Source organism: Anomaloglossus baeobatrachus, chromosome 1 (genome assembly GCF_048569485.1).
Source record: "Anomaloglossus baeobatrachus isolate aAnoBae1 chromosome 1, aAnoBae1.hap1, whole genome shotgun sequence".
NCBI lineage: Eukaryota > Metazoa > Chordata > Amphibia > Anura > Aromobatidae > Anomaloglossus > Anomaloglossus baeobatrachus.
This window is the reverse complement of record NC_134353.1, coordinates 194,072,171-194,087,181: the sequence shown is the minus strand read 5'-3', so window position 1 is coordinate 194,087,181 and position 15,011 is coordinate 194,072,171. Positions and strand designations below refer to the sequence as shown.

Here is a 15,011-nt window from a genome sequence, read left to right as displayed (position 1 = left end):
ACATGCGGTCCCCCCTAATTTTGATACCCAGCCATGATAACGCCGGCTGGAGGCTGGTAGTCTCAGCCCCCAGCCGCCCGATATTGCTGCATCTATTAGATGTGACAATCCTGGTGCAATACCGGCTCTTCTCGATTGCCCTGGTGCGGTGGCCATCGGGGTAATAAGGGGTTAATAACAGCGTACAGCTGCTACTAAACCCTAGATTAGTGTTGGCACAGGTGTCGATGAGATACCTGCATCACACTAACTTGTAAGTGAAAGTATCATAGTATCATCATCATAGTATCATAGTTTTTAAGGTTGAAGGGAGACTCTAAGTCCATCTAGTTCAACCCGTAAATAAACACAGTAAATAAACACAGAAAGAGAAAAATCCTTTATTTGGACAAAACACACACCCTCCTTCACCTCTTTATTAACCCCCAAAACCCTGCAGGTCCGGCGTAATCCACACGAGGTCCCATGACGACGCACCCAGCTTTGCTACATAGCTAGTGGCCATACAGCACGACTGCTGGCAGTACAGACAATGACTGAGCATGGCAGGCAGATACTGTCACAGGCTGGGGGCGCGTGTGCCTGCAACCGATCACAGACGAGAGGATGACCTGTGGGTGGGGAAAACAGGTAAAGCTGTGTGTATACGATGCACAGTACAGGAAGTGAATGCACAACCCGGAAGCAGTGTGCCGCCGTGACACCGAGTCTCGGTAAATATGAAACGCTGTTTTATTTCTGTTTTTTTTATTTTTCAATTATTTTCCCCAGTGCTGGATCCAGATCGTGCACCCGGAATTCCGGATCCGGCACCCGGAAATCTTTGAAACCGCGTGGATCCGGACTTTTGCAGTTCAGATCCGTTCTGCCTTACTGTTAACTTATTCCTCAAATTGTGAATAGTTTCTATTTTGCTAATAATAAACACAATAATAATAATAAACGCAATAATAATAGCAATAATAATGAATGCATTTCATATATTAGTGTGAAGGGTTTATTTTTTCTGTTTGGCTGGCACTAACCCTTATAAGATAATAAGCGTGTACTTTTAGCTAATCATCCATAGTCTCGAAAGCCGGAATTTATTAAGCCTTGGTTAATGGGACTCATGCAATTTGCATATTTACTCTGAAGGACCAAAACCTAATTTATCCTTTCTTTACTGTATTGTGTTTTTTTTTTTCTGTTTACCACTCCTGTTCTTTCAACCAGCCTGTTTAACTTTTGATTGGCAAATACGCGTGTGCTATATCCTATCTGGACACTATTGCACTTACTGGTGCAATATTACCCACAATTTAGCATGTGTTTTTAATGATTAAAGGTCATGTACTGTATTGGTGGACTGACCTTTATTTTTTCTTTCTCCATACAGTTGACATTGACCGCTAATAACATCATTGCCATGATTTATAGGGGTTGTCCACTACTTTTACATTGATGGCCTATCTTTAGGATAGGTCATCAATGTTTGATCGGCCAGAGACCAACACCTGACACCATCAGCGATCAGCAGTTCTCAGTGCCGCTAAAGGCAGCAAGTCTCCATAATTCTCAGTTCCTGAGTTGGTCCATCAACTGGTAGTGGTCGTGGCCGGTTACTGCACATCTGTCTTCCATTCAAATCAATAAGAAGCGGATATGCAATAAATTACCTCTTTTAGTAGATGGAGTAGCTCTGGAACTGAACTTTTCTGGCCACTGCTGGTGCCACCGCCGACACCGAGAAAGGCTGATCTGCGGGGGTGCTGGGTGTCGGACTCCGGCTGATCAGACCTTGATGACCTATCCTATGGATAGAACATCAATGTAAAAGTAGTGGATAACCTTTTTAATTACTTTGTTAGTGTGCACTTGAATGTAATCATTTGGAGTACTCATCCCTGTCAGTTTCCATAGGATTCTCGAATGGTGATGTAAATTGTATGCTGCCTCGCTTACTTACATCACAGACCTGTTCCTAATGATATAATTTGTTGAATTTTTCATGAATGATTCAACAAGCAATATATTGTAACATTTCTGTATGAGACTGAAATATATAAATGACTTCTGTGGCAGTGAATTTTGCTGATAATCCCTGAATATGGACATGTATATACTAGTTTACAATCTTTTTCCAGTTGCATTTTTATACAGTAAACTGATACTAGACGTTTCAAGCCTACTGCCCTCTGGCACACTGTCCGCCATTATACCACATTACCCAATTAAATAAGATATTGATAAATTCTCAATGTAGTTCCCACTTTAGATATCATGTCTCTGAATATTTAATTTACAGTTTAAATGTGTAAAATTGAACCAGGCTTAGGTCCCGCTTGTGCAATATTAAAGCCATATATTTGTGATGCCTATAGGAATTGTGAATCTGCTTTTCACCTATGCAAGTTGATATCTGGAGGAAACAAAGCTATTAGCAGATGACAGACCTGAGCAAACTAAACAGTCATCTCAGGCTATAGCAGGGCTCTCAAACTCCGCTGAATATAAGGACCGCACATACAAAAAAAATAATTTGGGGGGCTGCATTCTTTTCAGGACAAAATGACATTTTTATTGGTACCATATTTTATTTATACACTTTTGGATCACATTTTTGAACATTTTTCATTTATTCATTATAACATACGAGCATTTTTTGTTTAAATATAAAAAAACCCTAATATAGTTTTACAATTATGCCTAATATAGTTTTACAATTAGCACCATATAATAATTTTGGCCAAAAATCTTGTAGTAATGTTCCCATCCTGGTCCTCGTCTTTTAGTAATGTCCCCAATTCTGTTCCCCTTCTTGAAGTAATGTGCCCATCCTGCTCCCCATTCTGTAGTAATTTGCCCATCCTTGCTCCATTCTTGTAGTAACAATCCCATCCTGTAGTAATGAGCCCCATGCTTGTTCCCTTGTAGTAATGTGCCTATCCTTGTCTCCATCCTGTAGTAATGTGCCCTATCCTTGTCCCCATCCTGTAGTAATATGCCCATCCTTGTCCCCTTGTAGTAATGTGCCCATCGTTCTCCCCATCCTGTAGTAATGTACCCCATGCTTATCTCCATCTTGTAGTAATGTGCCCATCCTTGTCCCCATCCTTTAGTAATGTGCCCCATCCTTGTCCCCTTGTAGGAATGTGCCCATCCTGTAGTAATGTGCCCATCCTTGTCCCCATCCTGTAGTAATGTGTCCATCATTGTGCCCATCTTAGGACACATCATTGTTCCCTCTTACTAATGTGCCTATGCAGGTTCTCTTCTTGTAGCAATATCTCATCCTGGTCCCCTATTGTGCCATTCTTCACATACACACACACACACACACACACTCGCACACAAAAAAATCCCTAAAACACTCCACATCTGTCCTCCGTTCCCTCAGCATCCTCTTCCCTGCAACTGAGCCATACATATCATTTTTGCCTCTCATTGGCCAGTGGCTACCATTGGAATAGTTGTACAGAGACAGTTCTACTCTGTGCAGCACCAGCAAAACATTCATCTGAAATAAATCGTAGATGGCTGCAGCTCCTGCATTGGCTTTAATCGTTACCGGGTCAATAAGGGAGTGCAGGCCGCAAGAAGCAGCCTGAGGGGTCGGTTGCAGCCGGCGGGCCGCATCTTCGAGACCCCTGGGACATAGTTTGTCATGAGCACATTCCAATATACACATCAATGTGATTACAAACTATCACTAACCAAATGTTTGCTAAAAGTATTGTCCATTAGAACACATTTATTTAACTGTATATACCTCTACTTTTCCTGAAAATAAAAGCTACATTTCTTTAGTCAATAACAGATGTATGAAACAGTAATGACTTATTGGGTACATCCAGGACTTTAACAAAAAAAAAGTGTCTAAGCACTACTAAGCAGGTAGTTGATATCTACCTGCCTGCTGTGCCCGGCACTGTTGTTCGCTAGCTCAGATCAATCACAGACCACTCCTGCCGGCAACACAGTTGCTTCATCAACAAAATGTAATGCTAGTCTCTACCTTACAAATAGTATGGACGAACGGGTAGTCAGGAAAGCCGGGGTCTGGTAACAGGAGGATACACCCCTTGCCCCAGTAACAAGCATGGTGGAAGAGTTGGTTTGCTCCTATCCAACCAATGCCCCTTTACACCAATTCCACTACCACCCTCTGTTACTCTCCTCTCTTTTGAGGTGCCTTCTGTACGCATCTATGCACCTTCCAACCTCCAACTGGCTGTCATTTATCGCTCTCCAAAGTCAGCCACTGCCTTTTTTGACCATTTCACCATCTGCCTACTACATTTCCTTTCCACCGACATCCCCACTATCATCATGGGTGACTTTAACATCCCTATGGACACTTCTCACTCATCTGTCTCTAAACTTCTAACACTCGCTTCCTCCTTCGGCCTCACCCAATGGTCCTCTGCAGCTACTCACAAAGATGGCCACACGCTGGACCTCATCTTCACTCGTCTTTGTTCCCTATCTAACCTATCTAACGCGCCTCTCCCCCTGTCTGACCACAACCTACTAACATTCTCTTCCCTCTCTTCTCCAAGTACACAATCCCCCCTCCACAAACTTTTGCCCTCGCGGAAATCTCAATCACCCTGATTTACACACACTTTCTCAGTCTCTTTTCCCTCTTGCAGACATTGCTTCTTCACACAATGCAGATGCTGCCGCCACTTTATACAACACCACCATCTCTGCAGCTCTCGAATCAGCTGCCCCCCACACCCAATCAACAGGTAATCCTGGCACACAAGTCAGACTAAAGGATTGAGATGGGCTCCCAGAATTGCTGAGCGCAGTTGGAAAAGGTCTCATTCTGCCGAGCACTTCATCGCATACAGACAGGCCTTCACCACTTTCAAGTCTGCACTCACTGCTGTAAAACAAACCTACTTCTCATCTCTCATATCTTCTCTATCTCACAACCCTAAACAGCTATTCAACACTTTCAACTCTGTCCTCCGTCCCCCGGCACCACCTCCCTCTCCTCTCATCTCAGCTGAAGACTTTGCCTCTTTCTTCAAGCAGAAGATTGACAACATAAGAGCAAGCTTTGGCCCACAATCACCACAGCCACTTCTCACAACTACTCAGCCTTCTTCCTCCAAATCCAGCTTCTCCACCATGACAAAAGATCATATTTCCACTCTTCTCTCAAGATCACATCTCACAACCTGCCTGTTTGATCCATTCCCATCCCACCTCATCCCCAAATTCAGCACAGTCTTCATCCCAGCCCTAACCCATCTCTTCAACCTAACAACTGGTGTATTCCCTTCATGCTTTAAACATGCCTCCATCCCACCCATCCTCAAAAAGCCCTCCCTTGACCCTTCCTCTGTGTCAAACTATCGCCCCATATCACTTCTCCCCTATGCCTCAAAACTACTGGAACAGCATGTTCATCTTGAGCTGTCTTCCCACCTCTCTTCCTGCTCCCTCTTTGACCGCTTACAATCTGGCTTCTGACCCCATCATTGCACTGAATCTGCCCTAACCAAAGTCACTAACAACCTACTAACCGCAAAAGCCATTCGACACTACTCTGTACTCCTCCTGGACCCGTCCTCTGCCTTTGACACAGTAGATCATTCCCTTCTACTACAGATTCTCTTGTCTCTGGGCTTCACAGACTTGGTGCTATCTTGGATCTCCTCATACTTAACCAACCGAACTTTCAGCATCTCCCACTCTCACATCACTTCCTCATCTCGCCCCATATCTGTCAGTGTCCCCCAAGGTTCAGTTCTTGGACCCCTGCTGTTCTCCATCTACACCTTCGGCCGGTGATAGCTCATAGAGTCCCATGGCTATCAATATCATCTCTACGCTGATGATACGCAGATCTACCTTTCTGGACCTGACATCACCTCCTTACTAACCAGAATCCCACAATGTCTGTCTGCTATTTCATCCTTTTTATCTGCTCGATTGCTAAAACTGAACATGGACAAAACGAATTCATCATCTTTCCTCCTCAAACAATCCCCCCACCTGACATATCCATCAATGTTAGGCTACTTTCACACTTGCGTTGAACGGTATCCGTTGCATTGCGTTGTGTAACGGATGCAACGGATGTGTTGCATATAGTGACACAACGGATGCAACGGATGCTGCAAAACAACGCAATTCGTTTTGATTTTTTTTTTTTTTTTTTCCCGGTTTTACCAGCGGCAGACTATAGTGAACGATCAGATGATCGTTCCCTGCAGCCGGCCGCTGGGTGATCAGCTGATTGCTCCCAGTAGCCGGCCGCCGGGTGATCAGCTGATCGCTCCCGCCCGCCGGGTGATCAGCTGATCGCTCCCGGCTGCCGGGTGATCAGCTGATCGCTCCCTGCAGCCGGCTGCCGGGTGATCAGCTGATCGCTCCCGGCCGCCGGGTGATCAGCTGATCGCTCCCGGCCGCCGGGTGATCAGCTGATCGCTCCCTGCAGCCGGCCGCCGGGTGATCAGCTGATCGCTCCCTGCAGCCGGCCGCCGGGTGATCAGCTGATCGCTCCCTGCAGCCGGCCGCCGGGTGATCAGCTGATCGCTCCCTGCAGCCGGCTGCCGGGTGATCAGCTGATCGCTCCCGGCCGCCGGGTGATCAGCTGATCGCTCCCTGCAGCCGGCCGCCGGGTGATCAGCTGATCGCTCCCTGCAGCCGGCCGCCGGGTGATCAGCTGATCGCTCCCTGCAGCCGGCCGCCGGGTGATCAGCTGATCGCTCCCTGCAGCCGGCTGCCGGGTGATCAGCTGATCGCTCCCGGCCGCCGGGTGATCAGCTGATCGCTCCCTGCAACCGGCCGCCGGGTGATCAGCTGATCGCTGTCACTTGCCGGCGCCCGGGCATGCCAGCGGGCGGGCGCTCAGCTGAGCGCTGTGACTTGCCGGCGGCCGGGCATGCTGGTGGCCGGTCATTCAGCTGAGCGCTGTCGCTTGCCGACGGCCGGGTGCTCAGCTGAACGTTCGGCCACCGCGAGCCAAAATAAAGTTTGATTTAAAAAAAAAAAAAAAAAAAAAAAAAAAAAGAGCATGCGCAGTGAAATCCAGAGGATTCCGCTGCTCAAAATAACGTTACATGCTGCGTTCCTCCCGCTGGGCGGAAGCAACGGAGCGTCGCCCAGCGGAAGCAACGCAGCTCCTTTTGGTACAATCCGTCAACCATACAAGTCTATGGGAAACAGCGGAATCCGTTAACGGATTCCGCTGTTTCCCAAAAGGGCGGATTGTAACGGAAGGAAAATAACGCAAGTGTGAAAGTACCCTTAATGGCTGCTCACTTTCCCCAGTCCTACGTGCTCGCTGCCTGGGAGTAAGTCTAGACTCTGATCGCTCTTTCAAGCCACACATCCAAGCCCTCTTCACCTGTTGCCGCCTCCAACTCAAAAATATTTCCTGGATTCGTACATTCCTTTTCCAAGAACCTGCAAATCCCTAGTACATGCCCTTATTATCTATTATTATTATTAATAATATGTGTATTATTGATTTATGAAAATGTTGGTTGTTCCTTAAATATCCAGCTACTGTGACAACCTAATAGTACGTTGTATTCATGGTACCTGCAGCGTTGGGGGGTTGGGCAATGAAGATACTTCCAAAAAGAAAGTTAAAGCTGAACAAAGTCATATGCACCATATTGACCCAGCTAGAATTGTCTTTAAAGAGTTTGATCCACGTTCTGTTTTCAGGCTCACACTTCTCTTCAGTGCACACCTTTCATCTTTCCATGGGGTGGTGCTCTTCTGATGATTCCCAGTTCTTACCAGAGGCATGGGTGCGTCAGTGGGCCAAACTGAGCAGTCAATCGAATACTGCAAGCAGAAGCGAATTTCTGGTGCATCAGAGAAGCATGAATACTGAAGTTGGCTGGATACATTGATGATTAGTGGTTACAAGCTCTACAGCAAAGAGCTTCCAAAAACTGTGCTCTTTGCCTGATAGGCCATCCACTACTGACAAACTGCAGAGGTGGCCGGTAACTTAGGCTAGAAATAGAATAAAGATGAAAATCTCCCCGTTTTTGAGAACAGAGTGAATTTTTTAATAAGAGGTAAATTGGAAACTTGCTTGTTTTTAAAAGCAATTTGCTATTTTAGCCATTTAAGAAGATGAGACAACACCTTTATGGATAAGACAAGCTGCATCTATTAAGTCCAATCTGCTCTAGGAATATGAAAGTTGTACTATGATGGTTGCTAAAGGGAATGAAACCAATGATTTTTATAAAACAGGTTGTTATTTTATAAGGAATCTGTAAGAATAAATATTAGATTTATTTGATATCTTTTATATCTTACCTCAAATAAATGTCTCCATTTAAACTTTGATTTTCATTGTGTTTTTTAGTATACATCTGCGTTGACTTTTGATGCGGTCCAAGTGATGACTGAGGCCTTCCGTAACTTAAGGAAACAGAGAATTGAACTCTCAAGGAGAGGAAATGCCGGTGACTGTTTAGCGAATCCTGCTGTTCCGTGGGGCCATGGAGTTGAAATAGAAAGAGCACTCAAACAGGTATGGAATCCATGATTTCTTTATCTGAGACTTACATATTGATCAATCATCAATAATAGATTGGTGGGGTTCCAACGCTAGCACCAGGGCCGGCTCCAGGTTTTTTTGGGCCCGGGCGAAAAGTTTCAGTGGGCCCCTTGCACACGTAGACACGCACATACACAGATACATACACATACATACATATACATATTTGAAGACAAATTCACAAAAATACATAGAAACAGACATCAATCTATACACAGTCATGTACACTGAAATACATGTTATATATGCACACACACACAGACACATTAGAGATACTTTTAAAATGGCAAAAGTGGCAGCAGCCTCATTCACCTCCCTGCTTGTCTCCGTCCAGCTATTCCTGTGCATGTGGCTGTGCAGGCTGTGCTGCGTGATGGACATCACTTTAATAGACCTAGCCATGCACAGTGAGTCTGCTGTATATAATATATCACAGGGGAGGCTGGGTGCTCTCTCTCTCTCTCTCTCTCTCTCTCTCTATATATATATATATATATATATATATATATTACAATGAAATAATTAATAATTAGGCTTGAACATCACTCCTAAATGCATAAAATAAGAACCTACCCAGATTATACGGAGACGTTGATGTTATCTCTGAATAATCCGGTTAGGTTCTTATTTTATGCATTTAGGAGTGTTGTTCAAGTCTAATTATTTATTCTTTCATTGGTTATGATTTCTCATTCTCTATATCTGTATGGGCAACATATTAGCTTTATAGAAATGAGACATGTGTTCATTTAAGCACGTTCCTGTACGTTATTATATGCTCGATACTGCATATCAACTGGTGATACCCTCATTTATTTGATATTGTTTATCTCTTTATGTATATTTATTCCATGTACTAGTATGGGTAATATATTAGCTTTATACAATTGAGATATATGTTCATTTGAGCGCACTCTTGTGTATTATTATATGCCTGATATTGCATACCAACCGGTCATACCTTCATTTATTTGTTACTATTTTATTTGTTTACACCAGTCCAAGGGGAGGACAATTTTGTACTTATAAATGTGAGGTACTTTTTACTGATTGTTCTAATATCTGAATAGGAGGTCGATGTGTTGGGGATTTATGCCTCTTTGGTTTTTAATTGGTTTTAAAAGTTGTCCGTTTGTGTGCTCCTGCTGCTCTCTGAGTCAGGATTTGTCCACATTGTTATCACAATAAAGTTTTTTCACTTTTTCAAATTGTTTGGTGATCGCTGCATGGTCTACCCCTTTTTTCCTTCTAACGTTTCCAATTTGTATACCAGGAGATCCCAACGGGTGGTGCCCTTCTCATATTTATAATTGGGCTACAATACATACATCACTGAAGGGGCTGTGGGCTAAAGTATATACATCACAGGAGGGGATGGGGGCTACAGTATATCTATCACAAGAATGGTTGAGGCTACAGTATATACACATCACAGAGGAGGCGAAGGGCTACGGTTTATACATCACAAGAAAGGCTTGGGGAATACACATTACTGGGGGGAGGCATACACATTACCGAGGGGTATACACGTCACCGAAGGGCATACACATTACTAAGGGGCATAGACATTACAGGGGGACATACACTTTATTGCGGGGCATGCACATTACTGGGTGGCATACACATTACTGAGGGGCATACACATTACTAGGAGGGCATACACATTACTGGAGGGTATACACATTACTGGGCATGCATGCACATTACTAGGGGGCATAAACATTACTAGGGGGCATGCACATTACTGGGGGAAATACACTTTACTGTGGGGAACACACATTACTGGGGGGGGTATATACATTACTAGGGTGGCATACACATTACCTGGGGGCATACACATTACTGAGGGGGCATGCACATTACTAGTGGGCATACAATTTACTGGGTGGACATACATATTACAGAAGGGCATACACATTATTGGGTGGCATAGATGTTACTGAGGGGCATGGACGCTACTGGGGGGCAGGTGCCGGGTTTAAAAGGGTCAGCAGCCAGGAAAGTGCTGAGAACTTTGGTCCCGAGAACTCGGCCCAGGGGCCGCAGAACTGATCACCGCCCCTAACAATGATGAGTCCCCCCCCGGCGATCTAGGGCCCCGGGATTTGCCCAAGTGCACAGGGTGCTGACTCCAGCCCTGAACGGCACCCTTACTGATCAACTCATAGCTACTCTGGCAGCAGCCGGATATAAGGAATGTATGAACAGAACACCACAGCTCCTTACATTGCTTATCTCCCATTTATACTAGTCTGTAATTCTTCTTTCTAATTGTGTTCACTAGGTCCAAGTGGATGGTTTGACTGGAAATATAAAATTTGATCAAAATGGTAAAAGAGTAAATTATACAATAAACATTATGGAACTTAAGAACAATGGACCACGTAAGGTAAAATATCCAAAATGGCTTATAACAATTTTTAACTTTTTGTAATTTTCTATATTCAATTAGTTTAGCTCTGAGCTTGTGAATTTAATTATTTGATTACTTGTTTCTTAAATGCTAAGATGGTAGACATGTTAAAAGTTATCTATGAAACCCTCAATGATTGTCTTCAAAGGCTCAGTTGGTAAGTAAATGGATACCATTTACTTTATAAAGCTTATACCGTCTTTACTTCTCCTTCCTTATCCACTAAGTTATAGTATATGTTTCATGTATCAGGCCGTTCACTTTTACCTGCAGTTTATTATTTTAATCTGGCAGATTGGCTACTGGAGCGAAATGGACAAAATGGTTGTAACTGTTACTGACGTCTTATCTGCAAATGACTCCATGGGTCTGGAAAACAAAACTGTTATTGTCACGACTATTTTGGTAAGATATATTGGTTAAGCTAAATATTCTGTATTGGAATTTAGAAGAACTATCCTCTTTTTTTTAAAAAATGTTGTTATAATTTTTAGATAATATTTAAAACATGAAAAATTCAAAACATACATACCAGTAGAAAATACCAATGTAAAGTATATATATATATATATATATATATATATATATATAATTCAATCCAGTCTTACTGTACCTGATAACACCTATATATACCGAATCACATTTTCATGTTGAAATCCAGTTCTATGTAGAAAACAGACAGCCTATGGTTACATAATCTGTTCTTTCTAGTCCTTGAGGGATAGAATGATTACCAGAATAGGAATGTCATCTATCTCCCTCTTACCTTTTTCCCCTAGCACCTCCAATCTGTGCACATTATAGATTACATTTGCCCAAATAGATATTTTTAGGCCTATGGTATCAATATCTCTCACAAGAGTACAAGTAATTTATTCTCAAGGGGCTAAAAGAGCTTTCAGAGTATATAAGCAATTGCCTTGGGATATTATTCTTAACAAGTCTATGGCCAGCCACAAGCATAGGTTTGTAACATATACAATAAAACATATATATATTATTGAAGCATCGCTATAAAACTAATACAAGCACTTCTTCATAAAACACATATTAAACCTTACAATTCTATCGGGAGAGTTATCACAGAGTGGTAGTAGTTTAGAGTCCCCAGTCTAGAAGCTGCTATAACTATATTTTTCATCCTAAAAATATCCATTTGCCTGCACATAGATTCAATTATTTTTAATCTGGGATTAACACAGTGGTGAAGATATGTGCTGTCTATCTGTTTAGAAATACAATATTGTACAATCTTGGAAATGGCTGTAGACATCTTCAGGGAAAATAATGGTGTTTCCAGAATGACTCAGAATATCATCATTCTTGTTAATTAAAAAAATTAAACACTGGCAATGATATTTAGGCTCTAACGCAAACCAATTATTGTTTGCATTATGGGGATTTCACTATGCTTGTGACTTGTCAACACTGAGCATAAGTGTTTCAGTCTACTTGTACTTATTATATATTATTATATACTTATTTTATAGTTGTATTGTTACTTATAAAGTTATATATGTTTACATAATAATAGGTTTTCTTGAATCATATAACATAGCATTGAGCTATGAAAGGACACTAAAAGGTGTAATTTGACCAGGGACAAAATGATTGCGGTTGCATAGGGTGAAACCATGACTGGACTGGTGCTAGAGGGAGCCCCACCAATGCCAGTGCCTATTTCAGCTGGATGTGCATTCGAGGACATACATTCAGCTGAAATGTATTGTGGCACAGAGACCCATCGCGTCCCTGCATTACAATACATACCACCAGCCAATCAGAGGCCAGCAGCTTACATCAATGTGCCAGGCATTGGTGTTGCATGGTAGTGAGATAATACATCATCCATAGCAGGCATGCTGATGTCAGCTACTGGCAACAGAAGAGCATGCCATGCATTGGAGGAGCGGTGGAAGGTGAGAAGAATGTATTTTTTTCTTATGCGTTAGAGAACAGCGTCAGTACAGTGGGCATATATATCAGAAAGGTGTCCAGAATGGGTGACATATATACAAGCTGGTGGACATATATACCAGGTTGGAGAACATATATACCAGGAAGGGGCCCAGGATGGGGAACATATACCAGAATCGGTCACATATTTACAAGGATGGGGGACATATATGCCAGGAGGAGGGACACATATACCAGGAATGGACCCAGGATGGGGAACATATATACCAGAATGTGGGTTTCTTTTAAGATATTCTATCCATATCTTAGTATGTAGGCCTAAGGAGTTAGTCTATGGCACATTGGACCACTTTATGTGCTATATGCTATAGCAGTTATTTATGGAGCTATGTAAGTTTATATGGTTAAACATTTTGCATCAATGGTGTTTTAGTTTATATGAAGTTCTGGCTATAAATCCATTTATATGGCTATATGTTGGCTTGCGAGGAGGTCTGAGACTATTACCCATTGACATTTTGTAAAATAACATAGCCCATATATGATTCTGTCATTTCATTTAATTCTCATTTACCAGCAACAGCAGTGACATGTAAGAGATCTTCAAGTATTCTGTCCTTAACATTGTAGGTACATTACTATTTGTACTTTAATATTTTGCTGCAAATTATTTATTGGTTGTGTTAACGAAAAATGAAAAAAAATGCTTATTAATAAAAGTATATTGAGAACACTGCAATCAACTGCTAAATGGCTACCGTAAATATGCTAAATTGTTATATAAAATAGATTTATAGAAGATACATAAATGACAAGTTCAACATTAAGGGATATTCCCACCTCCAAGATTCTACCCAATATGTAGCAGGTGTAATATTAATAATATTAGCAAATACCTCTAATTATAAATGTAGTATAGTTCTCCTGATTAGCTATGTCGCTTACCTCAGGTACATGGTATTATATATCCACAGTTACAATAATTCATATAGTTACAGTTTGTTAGTGGTCGTAACCATGGCCACTAAGTTACTGTAATGCCCTACACATGAGGTAAGCGACGTAGCTAATTAGGAGAACTATATTACATTTCTAATTGGAGATATGTGCTGATATTATTATTATTACACCTACAACACATTGGGTTACAATCTTGGAGATGGGAATAACCCTTTAAGGCTCATTTAGACTGAAAATTTTGAAAGGTTGTTCCTAAAATTGATCATTTCTATTATCGTCCTGTCTAACCAGGCTGGCAATCATCCGATGAACGAGCAAAGCGTTTGTTCTTCTGGTGAGAGTTTTTGAGCAAGTTTGACATCTTACATATACATCCTCTTAAAAAACGATTTTTGTGGGGATTTATATGTCAGATACTTCTTTGATGATCCTCGCTACATTGATGAACTTGAATGATGTTCTATTCATACACAATAATCATATTACCAATTATTCTGCCTACATGGAACGTTTATTGACCAGTGGAAACAGGCGACTAAACAAACATCAAGTGGTTTACATGTAAGAAAATGGCAGTGGTTTAACCCCTTAACGACCTTGGACGTACTGAGTACGTCATGGTGACATGGTGCTAAACGACCCATGACGTACTCAGTACGTCCTGGCGAAATCGCGGTCCCGGAGCCCCGGGGAGTGAAATTTATTTACTTAAACGGTGGATTCGGGAAGGAGGGGACCTCTGCCTGACGTCAGGAGGGGTGGTGCCTCCTCCCCGAACCTACAGAGGCTGTGATTGGCTGACGAACGCCGCTCAGCCAATTACAGCCACTGTAATGTTCCAGCCATTGAAAATGGCTGGAACATTGAAATCCAGCCCTGATCAGTGCTGCTGTAGCACTGGCCATTGGCTGGAGCTGGGTGATCGATGCTTCACCCGCCCCCAGCTCTGATTGGAGAGACCGGTCTTGTGACCGCTCTCTCCAATCAATGTGGATCTGCGTCCTGTGATCGTCCCTAGAAGCCGAGGAGAGCGGTAAGTTGTTGTCCCCGCCGCCCGCCCCTGTCCCCGATCGCCCCGCCGCTCGCCCCTGTCCCCGATCGCCCCGCCGCTCGCCCCTGTCCCCGATCGCCCCGCCGCTGCTCCCGCTTCACCGCTGTCCCCGCCGCTGCTCCCGTTTCACCGCCGCTGTCTCC

At 42.9% G+C, this 15,011-nt stretch overlaps 1 protein-coding gene across 5 annotated transcripts in view; it reads left to right on the top strand.

The window, feature by feature from the left end:
- GRIA2 (glutamate ionotropic receptor AMPA type subunit 2) overlaps nucleotides 1–15,011 on the top strand; it is a 270,236-nt gene that overhangs the window by 181,156 nt on the left and 74,069 nt on the right. For all 5 annotated transcript variants that reach the window (XM_075347593.1, XM_075347571.1, XM_075347564.1 and 2 more), the window contains exons 7-9: nucleotides 8,333–8,500; nucleotides 10,812–10,916; nucleotides 11,235–11,345. In XM_075347593.1, coding sequence (XP_075203708.1) covers nucleotides 8,333–8,500; nucleotides 10,812–10,916; nucleotides 11,235–11,345 — 384 coding nt within the window. The remainder of the gene's footprint in view (nucleotides 1–8,332; nucleotides 8,501–10,811; nucleotides 10,917–11,234; nucleotides 11,346–15,011) is intronic.